The sequence below is a fragment of the Clinocottus analis genome, unplaced genomic scaffold, assembly GCF_023055335.1.
Source record: "Clinocottus analis isolate CAN_PGR_092001 unplaced genomic scaffold, fCliAna1.0.p SCAF_12, whole genome shotgun sequence".
Classification (NCBI taxonomy): domain Eukaryota; kingdom Metazoa; phylum Chordata; class Actinopteri; order Perciformes; family Cottidae; genus Clinocottus; species Clinocottus analis.
The window spans coordinates 8,320,340-8,339,812 of record NW_027175843.1 but is presented as its reverse complement, the minus strand read 5'-3'; the positions used below and the strand labels follow the sequence as shown (position 1 = coordinate 8,339,812).

The following is a 19,473-nucleotide window of genomic DNA, read 5'->3' as shown; positions in this document are numbered from 1 at the left end:
GGTAAGATGTGTCTCTCTCTGATGACACTGTCATTCAAATGGGTTAAATCTACACAAATGCGTAGTTTACCTGATGTTTTCACAATCGGGACCATACCTGCGCACCATTCAGTTGGTTCTTCAACACGGGCTATGACATCCATTTTCTCCATCCGGTCTAGTTCCTCTTTAACTTTGGCCCGGAGTGGGACGGCTACACGTCGTGGGGCAGAGAGGGCATAGGGTGGTGCATTGTCTTTCAGCTTGATTTTATATTCCCCTTTTAGCATACCTAGCCCTGTAAAAACATCTGCGTAGGTTGAGCGGAAGTGTGCCTCTGCATTGTCTATGCTATGGAGCTGAGGAATCATCTGCAGTCTGCGAATAGCTGGCAGGCCCAATAAGGGTGTGGTCAGGTCTTTCACAATGAACACCTCCTCCTCAATCTTTTTGTTGCCTCTCTGAATGACAGCATGCACTTGTCCTTTAACCTTCAGAGGCTGATTGGCGGGGCCCAGCAAAGGTCTGCATGTTACTGCGTAACTGCCGTATTTCTCTTCCGTGTATTCGGTTTCTGGGATGGCAGTCACAGATGCCCCTGTGTCCACTTTAAAGCACATCGGGCTATCATTAATGGTAAGCATTTCAGTCCATGTAGGAACCTGTGGACGGTCAATAGTTCCCAAATAAGACGGTACATAATCCTCCTCAATGGATTCCAGCTTTTGAGCTGATCTGCACACAGATGCAAAGTGTCCCCTCTTTTGACATTTTCTACATTCAGCATCTTTTGCTGGGCATTCAGTCCATGCATGTGTAGGTGTTCTGCCACACCTTCCACATCGTTTTGGGTTGGTTGAGGCAGGCTGAGGCTGAAAATGCCTTACGCGTTGATCAGAATTATTCCCATAAACCTGTCTCTTACTGTTGTACGCCACTGCATCTATTTGCCCTGGTGACTCGGCTGCCCGGAGAACAACTTGCTGCTTTTTCACTTCTTCGTGCTGCCTCACTTGAACTATGGCCGTAGCTAAATCCAACTTTGGGTTGAGCTGCATTTTTTCAGACAATTTAGCATCCCTTATCCCAACAACAATCCTGTCTCGGATCATCTCTTCACGCAACGCGCCATATTTGCAATGTTCAGCTAGCTTATGCACTGTTGTGATAAAGTTCTCTGCAGATTCGCCAACTTCCTGACTTCGTTTATTGAACTTGGCTCGTTCAAAAATTACATTATGTATCCCGACAAAATGTACATCAAAAGCCTTTTTTACTTCGTCATAGTCATTTTGTTTATCCTCAGCCAACTGCAGTGCGCTCAGGATATCGTCAGCCTTATCACCCATTGTGTAAACAAGCGAATTCACCTGATAAGCTTCGTCTTTTTCTTTTAATCCCGAAGCAAGCCTGAAGCGTTCAAATCTTTTTATCCATGCGGGCCACGAGCTTGGCTCAAAGTCGAAAGGTCCCGGTGGTGGAATGGTAAAGATGTGATCCATGATGTGTGCTAGTAGCTTCCAGCTAGCTCGTTGTTAGCGTTCACCGTCAAGCTTTCCCTCCAGCTCCACACGTCACTGTCTTCTCTCCACACCGTCAAACTATTCCGACTACTTGTTAGCACCACTAGACTCTGTCTGTCGCGGGTTATGACCTTCTGACACCATGTATTGTGTCTATATATTGCATATTCAAGGACACAACGATCAGGATGCAACTCGACAACTTTAATAACTCCTCTTCGTCTTCGTATCCCACCATCATACATCAGTGCGCCCTCACCTGGCCATAGCCGGCCACTACACGTTCCACTGTGTTACGAGCCAGGCAAACATTGGCAAACTCTTGCTTCTTCGAAGGACAGATTTTCTCCACCATTGTCATCACGCAGTCTTTGATAAATTCACCCTCGGTGAAAGGTTTGCAGTGCTTAGCAATGAGCGTTGCCACCTCGTAACTCGCCTTTGTGGCAGTTTCATTTGATTCTCAGGCTCTTGTGAAAAACCGCTGCTGTGACGTTAATCCAGCTTCGAGTTGCTTCAATTTTTCGCTGCGTTCGTTCCCCGTTAGCTTGTTGTACTTGTCGGCATGTTTCGACTGGTAGTGTCTTTTGACATTATATTCCTTAAAGACACAATCTCTTGGCAAAATAGGCAGACACAGTTGTTACGTATTTCTGTGAAAAAATAGTCCAAATTCCATTTGTCCTGGAAGCGCCGGTTCTCCGCGTCAACTTTCCGTTTTGTTTTCTAGGTCGCCATTTCAAAACGTGGCCGGAGAGGGTCACACAGGATTCATGCAGCCAGAGTTCACCAGAGGGCTGCAGCCCTCTACTGGGTAAATATAAAATCACTTTTGTACGTGTTTTATTTTATGCGCAGGTCAACAGTGGTGGGCCACATATTATAGATTTTATGACTGAGGCTGCTGGCCTGATGAAATTTGACCGCAGGCCGCAATTGGCCCGCGGGCCTGACTTTGGACACCCCTGACCTACATTAACAATGGTAAGAGAGAGAGAGAAAGAGAGAGAGCCTATTGCCGATTGACAATATGAGCCAGTTCTGTGCAGAATCGATTGCAATGTGCAATGCATGCTGGTTAGATTTGTGTTCGACTTGATTGCGATTTGCTCTGACGTCATGCACACGTAGTTAACGTTAATCTCATGAGAGCGAGGTGGGTGCAGCAGCTCTCCAACTACTGCGTCGCCCAGTCGATGGAGAAACGCCTGGCTGTCGCCACATCAGAGAGCTGATTGGCTCTTAGATCTGACAGCAAACACCATGTGTTGTAAAAATATCTTATTTTATGTGTAGTTGTAACACTTAACACTCGATTGTTGAATATTAGTCTCATGTTAAATCTAAAAACATATCTTGCGTGGTTGATAATACAAAATTGTATTTATACAACATATTATAACCAGTAGTAATGCATATCACAGGCAGACATCAAAAGAACAAATGATACAGATACACACACCTTTCTACGTAAATATATATTCACAATCACATATGAACAAATCCAAACGTGATCTGTTAACTACATGTAGCCTAAAGATCGTAACTAACAGGAAGTATTTTTTTCTGTGACTTCCTGTGTATACTCTGAAGGCAGCCTAAAACTGTCAGATTTGACTAAAGTTTTTTGCCTCCAGCTCTTTCTAACTAGCCTGTTAATTTGTTTTGTTAATAAAGTTTGAATTTTTTTTTTTTTTTAAAAGTTCACATTTTTCATTTTTTTTTTAAGTCTATTTTTTCTTTAATGGCATGCGATCTACCTGCACCACCTTTGACCGGTCGATTGCGATCGACCTATTGGGCACTCCTGATCTAACACTCTAGTGCCTCACCCAGCGTTAACAGCTTCTCCTTTAAACCTGTTAAGGTTTTGGAAGTCCTGGATGAATTTATTAAGTTAGTTTCAAACAAGTCAGCTTAATCTGATGGGCTTAACCCTTAAAATCATATTATTACTTCCCCATTACAAGACTGTTTAACCTGCTATTTAATTTGTTTGTTTTCCCCCGTATGCTGGCTACAATCCTCCCCCTCTTTAAAGGAGGCTCTGGCTCTGTGCTGAACTGTTATGGGCCGATTTCCATTTTTTTCTGTCTGGAGAAAGTTATAGAGAAAACTGGTACATAAACAACTGATTCATTTCATTGACTTAAATAATGTTTTGTCTGACCTGCAGTCTGGGTTTAGGAAAGGCCATGCCGCTACACTGAAGGTCCTCAATGACGTCATCACCGCCATGGACAACAAACAGACTTGTGTAGCTGCCTTTATAGACCTAGCCAAGGCTTTTGACTCCGTCCACCATAACATTCTCCCACAAAGACTTACCAGCATTGTCTTGTCGAGTAGATGTTGCAACTGGTTTGCTAGCTACCTGGCTGGTCGTGTCCAGCGGGTGAAGACCGAAAACATCACGTCTGAACCTCATACCATCTCTAAAGGTATGCCTTAACGGCTCCATCGTAGGCCCTATTTTGTTCTCCATTTATATTAACGATGTAGCCTTTGCTGCTGGAAATTCAAGGATTCATTTGTATGCTGATGACACCATCATATATTCAGCTGGTCCCTCACTCTGGTGTGTTCACTTTTCAACAAAGCCTCACCTCCATCAAGCAGTCTTTCCACAACCTCCACCTGCTCATCAACTCCAAAAAGACCAAATGTATGCTGAAAACCCCCCGGCCCTCAAAAGATCTAAATGATGATGGCTCGGAACTGGAGTTTGTCAGCTTCAACAAATACCTTGGCTTCTGGTTGGACTCATCTCTCTCATTTAACATGCACATCAATAAACTACTGTCTGAAGTCAAAGCAAGAAAAGGCTTCAGGAATGCAGCGAGTGGGGTAGACGTCTTCGTTGCTCGCTCCCACATCTAGATGTTTCATCTACCTTTTTATTCTAGTCCTTTTTCAGAATATTCTTTTGCAACAAGTTTTAGAAACAACATTGACCATACAGGCAACCTCACAATGTCAAAACCTAAGGGCAAAGCAGATAAAAGTTATCCTGAACCGTCCTCTACTTTGGCTAGCGCTAGCATAGCGGAGATTAGCTCACTACTGGAGGACCACAGGTTTGTGCTTGCTGCCAACTTCAAAACATTGTTCGACTTGTTGACTTCAACGTTGGACAACTTTAACCCTTACCGGAAAGGTACCATATCAAGGATTTACTACACTTTTCTTGCGCACCAATCCTCAACCTCTGATGCCTTACATACTTCATATATTTAAAATGTTTTATTATTTTCTATTTTTTGTATTTATTGTTATGTATATGTTTTTTGTTGTTTTCTTATTTATAGTCTTCACATTGCTCAATTAATGCAAGAGGACATGCACGTGTGTGAGTGAGTGGATGTATGTGAGTGGTTGTGAGTGAGAGCGTTAAAGGTCGGAGGAGGTGGGATATAAGAATAAGCATTTGTTTCTACAATATTATCTGCCACTGGAAGCATTTAACAGCCAATTGTTGATGTTCGGCTTTGGTTTCTTTTAGAATTTTCTTTTTTGTTTGTGTATCAAATTGCATTGTTGTATATATGTTCTGGGAAGGGGATGTGAGGGTGTCTGTATTGTGTATTCTCACCATTTGGCTGTCTGATATACTATCCTTTCACTCCTTATTTGTGAGGTCTATTGTACATTAAGTCTTGTTTTGTAATTTATTCAAATAAATCATACGTAAAGTCAAAGCTTAACTGGGTTTCCTGTATCTAAACAAGGCCTCCTTCACACACACTGCCAAATTCACCCTTGTTAAAATGACCATCCTTCTTCTATTTGACTCCAGCGATATAATGTATAAAATGGCATCAAGACCAACCTTAGAAAACTGGACACACTCCACAGCTATCTGTTTTGCCACATGTGCATCATCCTTCACCACCCACCACTGTGATCTTTACAGATTGGTGGATTGGCCCTCTCTTCATATCAGGCGGCTACAACAGTGGCTGCTCATGGTCTACAAATCCATTTTGGGAATGACCCAAGATTTGGTGACTTCATTATGCTCATCATTCCAAAAGTCTGTACTGTATTTGGTGATAACGCCTTTCATTTTGCCGCTGCAGATGACTGGAACTCGCTACAAAACACGCTCAAACTAGCAGCTATCACCTCTCTCAACATGTTCAAACAAAAGCTGCAACAAGTCATAGTTGACTGCTGTATTTGCTGACCAGCACTCACTTCTCTCTCTCTTTCATTTGTACAAAGAACATCCAGTAATCTGCCTTTTTTTGTACATAGTATTCTGATCCCAGAATGTCTCAACTTTGCCCAGCCATTTTAGGGCTGGGCAAAGTTGAAACTGATTAATCGCATGATTTTTTTGCGATTAATTGCATATTGCGCAAAATTCAACAATGAAGTAAAAACTAGTGTATTGCACGCTTTTATTTTAAAGGAATGTTATTATAACAATATGACAGGCACTCTGCAGCAACAGCAAGTTAACATACATACATACATAGTTTTAAAATCTTGTTTATTTTTTTCTGAACAGGTACTGTTCAGTAGAAAGGGTCCCTGTGAGGGACAAGCCACTACTTTTTTTGTCCATGTTCAGTCTGTTGCTTAGCGATGTATGTTAAAGAACAGCAATTGATTCACTTCATACAAAAGCAATAAGTGCTTTTCATATTTTCCAGTTCAGTTCAGTTTTTCTTCCTCAGTGAGAAAAGTCCAGTCTGTGTTGTCTTGAACAAGTGCACTGACGTCTGGTTGAATGAAGTGGAGATGTGAAGGACAGCTGACAGGTATCATCGGCGGCTTTGCGCATGCCCGATTAATGTTTAATCCGGGGATGCGGAGCTTGCAGCACGAGCGTGCCGGCAGACTGACTGACTGCTTGTTGAGAACAGACACTACAGAACAATACGTGCTTTCGCGTCAGGCTCAACTCGGCAAATCCTTAATGCAGTTAACGCATGATCAAATAATTGACGCTGTTAATCGATTAAAAAGTTAACGCGATAATAAGGCGTTAACTTGCCCAGCCCTAGTTTGTTTACCTATGTTGTTTTTCGCCATTTTCTCATGTTTTGTCATACTGTATTGTATCTGTGCTGTGGACACTTGTGTGGACTGTGCTACTGCCTTTTGGTCAAGTCTTCATTGTAAAAAGCTTCGCATAGCTTGACAGCACGGCAATCCAAGATCATTTAATCAAAACAATACTGAGACTGTGTTCACTAGACAAAAGAATACTTTTCTGTTAGATTACCAGCTGATTACAACTATTGGGCGTGCTCAGTCCCAATTGAGATGGATGAACCTAAATGAAGGCATTAAGATTAATGATTTGAACTATATGCACCAGGCCCACACGGAGCGTCTGGGGCTACACATATTCAATTAGTTCACAAATATATAAAACAAAGGATTTGAGGTCGATCAATGGATTGTTCCAGCACTAACTTCTTTCACAAATTGTTGTCACTTACTGTTGTGGGAGTTGATGTGCCAGGAAGAGCAGAGTTGGCAGCAGGATCTGCAAAACAAGAGATGAGAATCCATGGGATAAGTGGAGATGACAATGATAGAGGAAAGACAGGATAGTTAGGGAAGAAGTTAAAATGAAATAAGGAATCCTCAGGAAAAAAGGATAGTTGAGTTATATTAACCAAGTTTTGTCTAACATACTGATCTTCACGAAGCTTTTTTTCATGGTGCCATTGTCCACACTCAACTGCGCTTTGTCTAAGACCATGTCCCCTCAACTCACTTTGCCCTTTTTTTGTTCTTCCTCTCTATCGCTCTTAACTTTCCTCTCTATCTCGGTCTAGTCTAATGGCAGCCCTCCTGTCGTGCCTACTCTTTTAGTACAAAGACACCTGAGCAGGTGAGTGCCCCACTCAGACTGGGGATCGAATGACCCTGCACCTCCCACTCTGTGGATGGATTACATACTCATGTGTCTCTTACGGGTGCTGGGAGTTGGATAGGCAGGGAGGTGGAGGAGGGAAGCTACTGCCTGAACACTGTCCATCTGCTTTCTACCGATCAACCCATACACAAGTATATCAGTTAAATATGTCTCAAGATGTAATTCAAAGAGAGAGTTTAAAGTTTCCGTAACTTCTGCTCCTATTCCTATAAGGGTGACAATAATTACTAAAATGTCCCCTGTGCATTGGATATTTGCCTTTGAAAAACTCAAGAGTTTTCATAAGGACTATTCCTTGAGCAGAAAGTGTAAACAGTTTGGTATGTGGGTTGTTTGTTGGTGGATAGACACAGAAATGTAGATCTCAAACTTGGGAAAAATAAATCTAAACTTGCCTACATACGTAAGTTGTAGTACATGTGTAAATTAATTGGGGTAAATTTTCCCATAAGTTCAACCTACATTATACCCTAATGTAATTAAGATGTACACAGATGTGTACAATTATTGGCTATCCTAAAGAAAGAAATGAAATGAAATTCAGTTTATCAAAAATGTAATATTTTCAGACTTGTGTGAATACCAGTGGAGCGGGCCATAGATAAACTTTTTCTGATAACATCTGCAATGAAATATTAAAGGATAGCATAGCAGGAAACATGCTGTACAGCAGAAATCTATTACATTTTATCAAGCTAGTTATTCTGGTAAATGTCAAACTTGTTGGTGTCTATTTAAGTAAACTAGCTAATCTGTTGACCTTCCAACATAAGAAATACATTTAATTAAAAGTGTCTTTGTTTCATTCCCCCAACCCAGATTTGTAAATATAGTGATAAGGGCTGGACAAGTTGAAAAAAATTAACTGATTAATCGCATTATGCAGAACAATCTTCATGCAATACTTACATGAGCAATAGCAAGTTAACATACATACACATATAGTTTATAAATCTGTTTTCTTTTTTTTTTAAACAGGTACTGTTCAGTAGTAAGAGTCCCTGTGAAGGACAAGCCACTACTTCTTTTGTCCATGTTCAGTCTGTTGCTTAGCGATGTATGTTAAAGAACAGCAACTACAAAAGCAATTAGTGCTTTTCATATTTTCCAGTTCAGTTCAGTTCAGTTTTTCTTCCTCAGTGAGAAAAGCCCAGTCTGTGTTGTCTTGAACAAGTGCACTGACGTCTGGTTGAATGAGGTGGAGATGTGAAGGACAGCTGACAGGTATCAGCGGCAGCTTTGCGCATGCGCGATTGATGTTCAATCCGGGGACGTGGAGCTTGCAGCACGAGTGTGTCGGTAGACTGACCTCCTGTGAAGCTTTGTGAGGCGACTTCGCTTCTGCGGTGCTTGTTGAGAACAGGAACTACAGAATACGTGCTTTCGCGTCAGGCTCAACTCGGCAAATCGTTAATGCAGTTAACGCATGATCAAATAATTAACGCTGTTAATCGATTAAAAAGTTAACCTTAAAGATGTATGTTAAAGACCAGCAATTGATTCACTTTATACAAAAGCAATAAGTGCTTTTCATGTTTTCAGTTTAGTTTTTCTTCCTCAGTGAGAAAAGTCCAGTCTGTGTTGTCTTGAACAAGTGCACTGAAGATCTTGTGATGTGTGGAAAGTTCTCCTCTTTGAGAGAAGAGTAGAGATCCAAAAGTGATCCTGATTTAAAGTGCTCTACATAGTGTATCAGACCGCTGAGTCAGGAGCTTTGCGCATGCGCGATTAACTTTTAATCTGGACGTGGAGGCTGCAGGTAGCCTGTGAGCGCTTTTTTTCTTTTTAGGTGAAGCGGCTCGCGGCTCTTTACAGCACCGCTGCTCGTTATGAACAGAAGATACATAACAATATCTGCTTTCACGTCAGTCGGTGAGGATACGGAAGCACCTGTGCACACCTACATAAATCGCCTTCATAAAAAAAGTAAAAGCATTGTCGCCGTAATGCGTTCATAGCATGCATCTTATTTTATTTTTCATGTTTGATTGACCTCCCGCAGGTCGGACTGGGAGAGCCGTAAGACACCCAGGTCTGAACTACGCCGTCTGGAGAGATTTAAAGCAATAAGCCTCTGGCAATGCAAAAAAACCCCAACAACAACATGAAGTTAAGGCATGATCAAATAGTTAAGGCCGTTAAAGGATCGCCAGATTAATCACGCATTAACACGTTAATGTGTCCAGCCCTAATAGAGTGTAACAGGATGGGAGGAAGGACCCAGACGGTCGGGTAGCGCAGCAATCACAGGCAGAGTCTTTTCTGCAGGTTTTAAAGGGTTTTATTGAAATAAACAAAAATAACTCAAAGGTAGCTCTGTCTAGCACTATCTCAACCAGGCCACTACCCGGCTTACCGGTTTCACCTCCGTCGGCACGAAGAGAAGCCTCTCCTTCCTCGTCGCATGTGCCCCTCTCTTCTTTTCCCTCCCTGACCTTTATAAGCGCCTCTGATGAGGAGATCAGGATCAGGTGCGTCTCGTTCCCCACCTGATCCTGATGCTCCTCTAATGCGTGGGTGGAGCCTTCTGGCTGGAATGTAGACGCCTGCGGCAACCCTTCCCCTCAGGCCGTTACAAGAGATACAACAAGAAGAATTATGAAAGCAGATATTTTATTTAGTATTCACGCCCAACTCATCAAATAATGACGCCTGGTCTGTGTTCCTTGGCATCAGAGATTGACTAACTAGTGTTAGTTTAAAATAAGTTGGGACACTGGGTCAATATCATAGCCTGTATCCAAAAAGAAAATGTTGTCATCGTGATGTCAGAAATTGGTTTAAAGACTGCAATTTTGAAGACACGAGTTTGGCATTTTGGATTCAACAGAATAAGGCTAATAGAGTTCTACTAACCAAGTTTTGTCAAATGTACCGATAGACACGATGATGTTGGTATGGCCCATTAACCCCTAACCTGCAACTATAACATTAGTGACTCAGGTACTACTGAGGAGTGACATAGTGATATCACATACGTCTCTGGTATCAACCCGTCAATCGGCTTGGATCCCCGCCCTAAACCATTTATGGTCCGTTTGACTCTGAATGAGCATAATTTACTAAATGAACATCACGCTGTATTGAAGAAGACTGGATATTGAAACATAAAGGAGTTCCCCCTTGGTGGTCAGTAGAGAGAACGCAAATTTAAGACATTTCCACATTGCCTTCACTTTTCAGAACTGGAGATTGCTGCCTGGTCAATATATACTTGTTACATGCATCATTCCCTTTAAAATAAACTTGTCTCACTTGAAGTTTGATTTAATCAACAAATCCATGTACTCAGGTTTGAAAAAAAAAGTGTGGTTGATGGATTCACTTACTACAGACTCAGGTTACGAGCGAGGGACAAACGAGTCACACAACACAGCGACAATGACTCACTGCAGAAGATGGTAAAAAGAAATTGCATTTGTGTAGCACCTCCTTCCGATCACTCAAAGCATTGTATACAAACATGTTAACATTCAAACACACATCCATACACTGATGGCAGAAGCCCATTCCAGGTACTCCCACACATCATATTACGTCACATGCTCTTTCCGTCCACGAATGCAGCAAGAGGCTTTACATCGGGGCCAGTTCCACAAATGCAGCAAGAGGCTTTACATCGGGGTCAGTTGAAAGCCTAGTGCGAGGAGTCGCCGTTGGTGGTCAGTAGAGATAATGGGAGAGGGGCTCCATGCATAAATTTGCTATGCTGAGGACCAACCATCTGTATTTGAAGAGTTGGGAGTGAGAATGGGTTGGCAGTGTTGAAATCACTATCTGTCAGTACTGCATTCTGAACAAAAATAAATAAAACTAAACAAAATAAATATGAATTATAAAGAAAAGATACATTTTTACATTTTCTTTTTTTACTAGGATCAAACAAAACTGTGTAAACTATGTGTCTATTACATCTAGTCATCCATCAATACTGAGATACAGACAATGTGTATTCTCACTACTTTATATGAACAGTGTCAGCTGCTAAATGCTCCAACTCTTTTCACCAGCTAGTTGCTAACTGTCTGTCTGCTGGTTAGTGCTAGAGTGGACAGGGAAATACTGCGCATGAAATAAGAGTTTTATACTCTCCCCTAAAAAAAAGCTCTGTAGAGAGTAGGGGGTGTGGGGTTGGTGATGAGTCTATGTTGGTTTATCACTGTGACTTTAATTCTGTTATTTGCTCATATAAAACATTCATTGGTGCAGGGTGCAGGACAGAAACAAATAAGCTTGAACGGTTTTAGCTATTTACCAGGCCCGTGCAATTTAGTACATATTAGAAAAGAATACCGCATCACTGTACATTGTCGTTAGTTTGAACAATGTTTTGTCCCACCAGGTGCTGTTCAGTGTTAATCACGTTATATTTTGTTCCTAGTGTTTAATAGTAGAGACCCTTAACACGTCCCACAAGCAGCCATTGTTTGTTGAGTGATCCTCAGACTGTCTGGTCTGTGGAGCGAGCCGAGTGCGGTGGCAGGTTGAGGGGATGGTGTCACGCAGCTCAGTCGTCCTTACAGCAAGTAACATTTTTTCATGTTGCAGTCTTAGACCCTGTTGACTCTTAGACCCTGTTGCTGTGTGGAGGCCAATGTCTAGTCTGTTGCTTTAATTCCTTATCGGGCCTGAATTCTGCAGAAGCTGGCTTGTCGTGGACCATGATCACAATGTCCTCCGAGGTAGGAAGTGGGTGCAGGACTGGTGGCGGCCCACACTGTTGCCCTTCCTGAGCTCTCCCTTGTGGGAAAGAGCTAGATAGATGCCTGGGTGAGACACGGAGGAGTAGGTGGTGTAGTGATTCTCCTCCAGGTTCTCCTTCAACAGGCAGTCGTCAGAAAACTGCTCCTGGAAAAGACAAGGCAGCAAGACATTTCATACTGTCTGATTGTTTTGGTTCCATTATGCAGCCGGGACTTGGTGTTCAGTGAGGAAGCTCCATCATAAAATCCTCCTTACTGTGACACTGATTCAAAAAGTCTAAGAAAGTGCTTCTGTGTTACTGGTGTGAGCGCCATACCGTTCCATATGTTAGTCCTTCTCCATTCATACACAGGTACAAAGCACTCTTGACTCCTCGGATTCCTACCACTCCCTGTCTCATAGCAAACACGTTCAACCAACCTGGAGGAGGTGAAGAAATGCAGGATGAAGTTGCGGTTGTATCACAGATACCCCTTAAGTATTTTTACACAAGTATTGACCATATTGCAAGTGAAAAACGTCAAGAAAACTGGAAAAGTGACTATACAGAATGTAATTAACACTTGTGCACAGTGAAGGACTCACAATGCTCAGTGGGTGTGTGGACTCCTCCTACAGAGCCACTGGGAAGAATCTGAAGATGGTAGCCAATCCCAACACGGCAGTAGAGCAGCTGTTGTTTGACCCCTTCTCTGATTGGATGATTAGAAGCTGCATTACAAAGAGATGAATGACTGTTTGGATCCATGAAACAGAGAGTCTGTATTTATTTTCATGTAATACAACAAATACAATATTTTGGAAGCATCTTGCAGTGCTGTTGCAAAAATAATTTCTGAGGAATGTGTTATGGTCACGATTCCTCTTGTTCTTACTGGCTGAAGAGGGAGCCCAGCTGAGCTCATTTAAGGCGTACACATTTACAGTGTTTCATGTAACCGTGTTGTTTTCACAGACAGTTTTTGATAAAGAGAAAAGTATGGAAGTTCTCAGGCAAGTGCAAAAAAATGTATATACATTCTGGAGATCCATTATTTAAATATGATCTTATGGTATAGTTTATAATTAAGAACTGGCCAGAAACAATAATGGCACAATAATTTTTGAATTTTTTTTAAAAATCTGTGTAATATGGTAAACGTTTTGTCAAGTGAATATGTTTTTTTTGTGTTCGTTGTTGTAATACTGATTTCGGCAAAGGTGCACCACAACCCTACGGTTCTAAATAGGGCTGAAAGCTTAGTGCTAAAACAATTTACTAGCCAAAGAAAATATACTAATGTTACATAGCTTGCGAACATACATGTTAGTAAGCAATTTACCTTTTGACTTGTTTTAGCCAGAAAAGCACAAGTGATACAGTGAAACTTAAATATCTTCTGTAACAAAGAAGGCCCCTAGCAGACACATACCTAAATAGAGCCATAACCAAAGTTAGTAACTACGCTGACATGACATTTTGGAAACTTGAAACAAAGATACAAAAAGAGATCAATCAAGAGAACGATTGGTTCCATTTTGTTGGCTTACCTTTTCCCTTCAGCAGGCGCTCCCTCATGTGCAGCTTCCAGAGGCCTCGCAAGCGAGTGCCTTGATGCTCCGGTGAAACTCCTGCTTTTTGTATCTTGGCTCCTACACTAAAAACCAGGAGCAGCTGAAAGCCCGGCAGCAGCAGCAAGGAAACATTCATAATGAACCCCATCAGACAGCTGCCATAATTGTCTACAGACAGTCCAGGGCCAAGTGAGTGTCTTCCAGCAGATCTGGTTGGCCCTCTTCTTCTAAAACACTTAGGCTCCACTGCTTTGTCTACTCAACCCCTCGACACACACACTTCCTGCTTTTATCTGCTCAACGCCTCTTTCTACACTAAAGCACTGATTTACAGTGACACAGTGAGCTCCCCAACTGGACCCTATCCTTATCAGTGACATATCAGTAACGCCACAAACAACAGCCTCAACATTGGAGATGTTCTCTGGAGCAAAGCCCTGGTCTTATTTCCACAAACAGAACCTCTGCAGTGTTAACCTGCTAACTGATCTGCTTTATGTTCTACTTCAACCACTGAAACAGTGCTCATGCAAACTGTAGCCTTTTACTGTTTGGGTGTCGCCTGCGTACATGAACATGTACACATGAACATGTTCATGTGGTTCACATGAACATGTACGCAGGCGTGTATGTGTTCTTGTCGCCCAATCAGGCTTCTGAAGGGTGAGAGACACGCAAACTGTCTGTTCAGTATCATAATCACTGAGATTGGAGAGCGAGTGGAGCTGATAGTGAGAGCAGGCAAACACTTTGAGGCAGAATAACATGCTTGATACACAAACAAGTTCAGGGATCAGTGGAAAGTAACGCTTCCTTTTATAGCATGACAATTACACCACATGCCTTGTGAGGGTTGAATAGTAATGAATGTGCTGTGTGAGTTATGAACGTGCCATGTGAGGGTTGAACAAGTCGTGTGAGGATTGAACAAGCAGTGTACGGGTTGAATATGCTGCGTTAGGGTTGTCATGTTATGGTCAATGGACTGTACTTGTTCATCTCTTTTCTACTCTTCTGACCACTCAAAGTGCTGCCCCGCACGCATGCACACACGCCCCTGTGAGCAGTGTGACCGCAATGCAGCATCATGAAAAGTCCATTTAACAATTACCAACCATAACATGTTGTGGCTGAACTGCCTTTGGGTTATGAAAAGAAAAGCACAATGTGTGGAAGACGGTTCTGTTGAATCAATCTTTAAATTTTTTTTTTTTTTTAAGAAGTATGCCCATCATGAGTCCGACAATGTCAATATCAATGTTATTTATTTGTACAGCCCCAAATCACAAATGTTCATCCTTACAATCTGTACACAGACATCCTCTATCCCGGGACCTCACATCAGCAGTATCAGCAATGACACAAATCATTCATAAGGATGTGGCTATAGCAGCTAGAGGAGCAAAATCAAATAGCACATAGGCGAATAATAATGACAAATGACTGCAGCAGTGGTTCTAATAGAATTATACTAGTACAAGTTAAAGGAGTACAATGTTCTCTAGAGGGTTCTATGAACTGAATGCTCCAAAGGAACCCTGCTCACAATGATTTGGCCGCCTTGTGCATCTCCACCAGGAGATTTGAAGTTCTTTGGTGATACACAGGATGTTTCCTTCAGATTCATCATCTTCTGATAGTGTGCTTCCTTCAATCAGGACGCGCTGTCAGACAGAACACAGCCTATCTGAATGAGCAATAGCAAAGGCATTTCAATCCTGAATAGAAAGATAGCTTTATTTATTAAATACTGGTTGCACATGGCCATATAAGACAAGAGGTGGGCATCATTGCCAAGACCTCCACATACGAAGAGTTATTTTGAGGTTGGGCCTCCTCTTCCTCTAGGGAGCTCCACTGCCTCGTCTGCGTTCCTCTCCTCAATGCCTCCGATATGAAATATAAAGATGCTTTAACACAACAGCAAGCACAACGGGTTCAGGAATTTCTCTCCAGGTCCTCCCTGTGATCCACAAGAGGTGGATTCTGTGCAGCAGCCTGGTTCGGCTATAAAAGGACCATCCAGATAGGATTACGTTTGAATAGTTTATGAAACATTTATCAGATATTATTAAACACATGTATGGGGCTGTTACAGGGCTCCTACCAATTCATGTAGCAAATCAACACTTCGACGAGTTGACAAGATGCGAGCAGAGTTAACAAACTGGATAAGCCTTAAAGAAAAAACAACACAACCAAGTGTGGAACGTTACAAAAAGATCAATTTCACTCATAAAGATAACACATTTCATTTGAGTCAGACATTAAATGGTTGTCTAAGAGGCTCCTTTCGCTCTCAGTTTGGACAGCAGCATCTCGTTCTTCCGACACTCCTGGTGACAAAAATAAATTACACATAGTTTAATATCAGGGCTAGAGATATTAATTGGATTAATTATTGTTATGTGAAACACATTATTATGATTTGGAACTTGTTTCAGTGCACTTAACAAAACATGAAATCACGTAGTACACAGAACAAAGCTTGTCACATACTAACACATTATTAGGGATGGGTATTGTTTTGTTTTTTTCCGATACCGGTGCTAAATGGATTCTTTTAAAACGATACCGGTGCCTAAACCTTTTTTTACCGACATTTTTTTTCCTTCAAATTCAACAATAACTAACTGTTTAAAGTATACTATAAATATAAATGAATACAAAACACTTAACTTCAAACTACAGGTTCAAACTTTTTAACTATATATAAATAAACACAAACAAAAATAATGCGTTAACTCGCTATAATTAAATTACAGTATTAATGCGTACATTTTTTTAACGCATGCGCAGAATGAGCTTCTAATATACCTATTGAACTATTTACGCTCTAATGCAGCTAGACGTAGATGTCAGATGTTCACTCGGGAAGACGTTGACGTTTCACCAGCACAACTAGCCTTAAGTACCATCTCGAAGCAAAGCATGCGTTGGTCGGCGAGGAGCGTTCAAGAGGAATGTGTAAAACCAGCTTCACTGAACAACAAAGCCCCCTCACTAAGCCTGCCAGTGACAAGCTGAGTAGCACACTTGCGGAATGGATTGCAAAAAAGCTGTCGACCAATTAATATTGTTGAGGATAAGGGGTTCACCAAAGTGTTGCGAGTGGCAACGGGGGACCCGAGCATCAAAGCACCGCAAAGACGCACAATCATGACACAAATCCACGCGCTGTATCAAGCTGAAAAGAACAAAACGGAAAATAACTTGGCTGCTACGGATCATGTGGCGCTGACGGGATCACTGGACTTTTGTGAGTAATGAGAATTACCTGGGTGACCAGGACTTTTTTTTTTTTCACGGAAATGTCCTCTTTTTGAGACCTAAAAAATGCGTCCGGCAGGGATTCCAAAACGTCCAGGATTTTGCCTCCTTGGATATTTGTGTTTCTCTGGGTCTTTCACAAACTAGTTATTACACCCTTACAAGTTTTGTAAACGGTATCTCCCTTACGATCCACCTTCTTGCGCAAGCTCTGACGGTAGAGAGAACTGTCATTGGTTGACCGATTTCAGGGTTGCGAGACGCATGACAATTAGTTGGAATGCTGAAAGCATTCCAACTATTGTTCTTCAAATATTTATTCAATTGTTTCTTCTTCTATTTCTTCCATCCGTATTTTGGACCTCAACTACTCCTTCATATTTTCAGCTACAGAAAAAAGTTCAATATTTTAAATATTCAGCTACTTAAGGACACGATGGCTATGACCTTTCATATTTCTGACTTTTCAAATTTCCAAATTATTAAGCTTTCTATGATTTTTTTTAATAATGGGACCGAATGGGGAAATCTTCAAATCATCTTCAAACGTTTACAGGTTCTTCATAGTTGAGCTTGAGACAATATTTAAAATTTCAAATGTTGACAAAACCTTCTGCTATTCATCTACGCTTTTACATTCATCATATTTTTTCTCAAATTTGAAGATTATTCAGCTTTTTATCAAAATAAAAATGAATGGTTTCCAATGAAGAACATCTTCAAATCTGCTTTCAACTTTTCAACTTCAAAAAGGTAAAGGCTCTGTCATGCCTTCAGCTAGAGACACCATTTCACCTTTAAAATGTTGACAAAACATTCAGCTATTACTGTATTACTCAGCTTTTTTGATATCTTTTATAGTGTTTTAACTGTCTGCATTTTTTCGTTTTATGTTTTTTCCGCACCTTTTCTGCCTTTCTCATTAGTGTGAGTTTCGCAGCTCAGAGCGGGTGACGTCATACCTAAAGCGGGGAGATACGTGAGGGTCTTGTTTTTAAACTTGCTCTGTACTCCAAACCGTATACTTTTTGGACATAATTTATAGCTCAAAACGTGGGAAATCTTGTCTTCTGCCGTAAACTGCGGTCGATAGGAATCCAACAGATTCATACGTGTTGAAATCCGATTGAATGTGAGAGCAAGTCTGACTGAATGTGACAGCAAATCCGTCCCTAGCAGCAGCCTTTTGGTCTGTGCATCTGCAGGCTGCAGGCACGTGAACGGCCACACACGCGAACGGGTGCGCACGTGCACGCACGTGAATGGCGGTGTATGCGCGTGAACGGCAGCACACGTGAACGCCCACTTACGTGAAACGGCCGCGCGTGTAAATGCGCACTAACGGGTGCGCACGCGCCTTACCGGCACGCACGTGAACGGCCGCGCTAACGTGTTATTATGGTCGCGTGCACATTCGCGTGTGTGTGCAGGTCACTTTGGTTATAGACGTCAGGATTAACAGCTCAACTGACGTTCATGTTCTGAGGATTAACAGATGGTTTTGTAAATACTCTGCAACCCAAGAATATCACTGGTCTCATCAGCTGCACCTGTGGATCAATGGTTTGCAACTCTGTCTTAGAAGCAGTGGACCTGTGGTTCAAATCCCACCTTTGGCTAACTTTTATTTAAAAAAAATAAAAAAAATATTCTTCTGTCAGACTGGACACCCTGTCGGGCCGGGTCGTATGTTTGACACCCCTTTCAACTTTTCCAATTATACATTTAAATGACAACAATTTTCAACAGTTCAATTAAATGATTTTGAACTGTAACATTTTTAAGCAGGTATTTTGCCTTTTCTATATTTTCAGTAACTATTTACTATTTATTTATATATTCATATATTCCGCTTTTTTCAGCTATATTTATATATTCAGCTATTTTCACATATATTCAGCTATTCTTTCATTTTCAAATATATTTAGCTACTTTAAGCTATATTCCACTATGTTCAGCTATATTCAGCTATTTCTTTCAAATATTTCAGCTATAAGCTTCAACTTTTTGCATTCCAACGCATTTTCTGCAGGAAATGCTCTTTCTAGTTATCCTCCAAATACAACCAGTATGAGCCTTTGGTATGATACTTCATCACCAATCTGGCAACACTGAGCACCTTGTCACCTTCACTCACGACGAATATCCTGTTACGCTCTGAAGAAACTAGTTCGGCATAAAACATTGGCGCATCAATAATCAACTGGCATTTCAGCGACAAACTTTATTTTGGTAGTTTAGCACGACTTTTTTATGAGCTAAAGATCGTGTAGATGCACGACTGTGGAGCGGAATGAAACGACAATGGGGTTGACCTTACGGCCTGTAGTTGCATTGTTTACAACAGCAGCCCATTGACTAAAGTAAACATAAAGTAATGTTATCAGAACAATATAGCAGGCACTCTGGAGCAACAGCAAGTCAACATACATACATATATAGTATATAAATCTGTTTTATTATTTTTTTTCGGGAAAGGTACTGTTCAGTAGTAAGGGTCCCTGTTAGAGACAAGCCACTCCTTATTTTGTTCTTGGTCAGCTTGTT

At 41.4% G+C, this 19,473-nt stretch overlaps 2 protein-coding genes across 3 annotated transcripts in view; both read right to left on the bottom strand.

Annotated features, from left to right (window-relative positions):
- Window positions 1-11,468: 11,468 nt before the first annotated feature.
- Window positions 11,469-13,804, bottom strand: fgf9 (fibroblast growth factor 9). The gene is made up of 4 exons (XM_068571976.1): window positions 13,633-13,804; window positions 12,688-12,813; window positions 12,419-12,522; window positions 11,469-12,246 (listed from the first exon to the last, which is right to left on the bottom strand). Exons 1-4 carry the CDS (start codon window positions 13,802-13,804, stop codon window positions 12,064-12,066), a joined length of 585 nt encoding a protein of 194 aa, XP_068428077.1. The 3' UTR covers window positions 11,469-12,063.
- Window positions 13,805-14,904: 1,100 nt separating this feature from the next.
- ccdc93 (coiled-coil domain containing 93) overlaps window positions 14,905-19,473 on the bottom strand; it is a 34,781-nt gene continuing 30,212 nt past the window's right edge. The window contains exons 23-24 of one of the 2 annotated variants that reach the window (XR_011077297.1): window positions 15,764-15,992; window positions 14,905-15,663 (exon numbers count right to left, since the gene is read on the bottom strand). Coding sequence is in view for 1 of the 2 variants with exons in the window: in XM_068571965.1 (XP_068428066.1) it covers window positions 15,936-15,992 (57 nt within the window). In the remaining variant the exon portion in view is untranslated. Of the gene's footprint in view, window positions 15,993-19,473 lie in introns of both variants that reach the window. The other variant, XM_068571965.1, reaches the window with a different exon arrangement.

Coding starts and splice junctions, on each gene's coding strand:
- fgf9 (XM_068571976.1), bottom strand. CDS start 13,804: ATGGGGTTCATTATGAATGTTTCCTTGCTGCTGCTGCCGGGCTTTCAG. Junction 12,523..12,687: donor CCACACACCCACTGAGCATT/GTGAGTCCTTCA, acceptor CACCTCCTCCAG/GTTGGTTGAACGTGTTTGCT. Junction 12,247..12,418: donor AAGGACTAACATATGGAACG/GTATGGCGCTCA, acceptor TGTCTTTTCCAG/GAGCAGTTTTCTGACGACTG.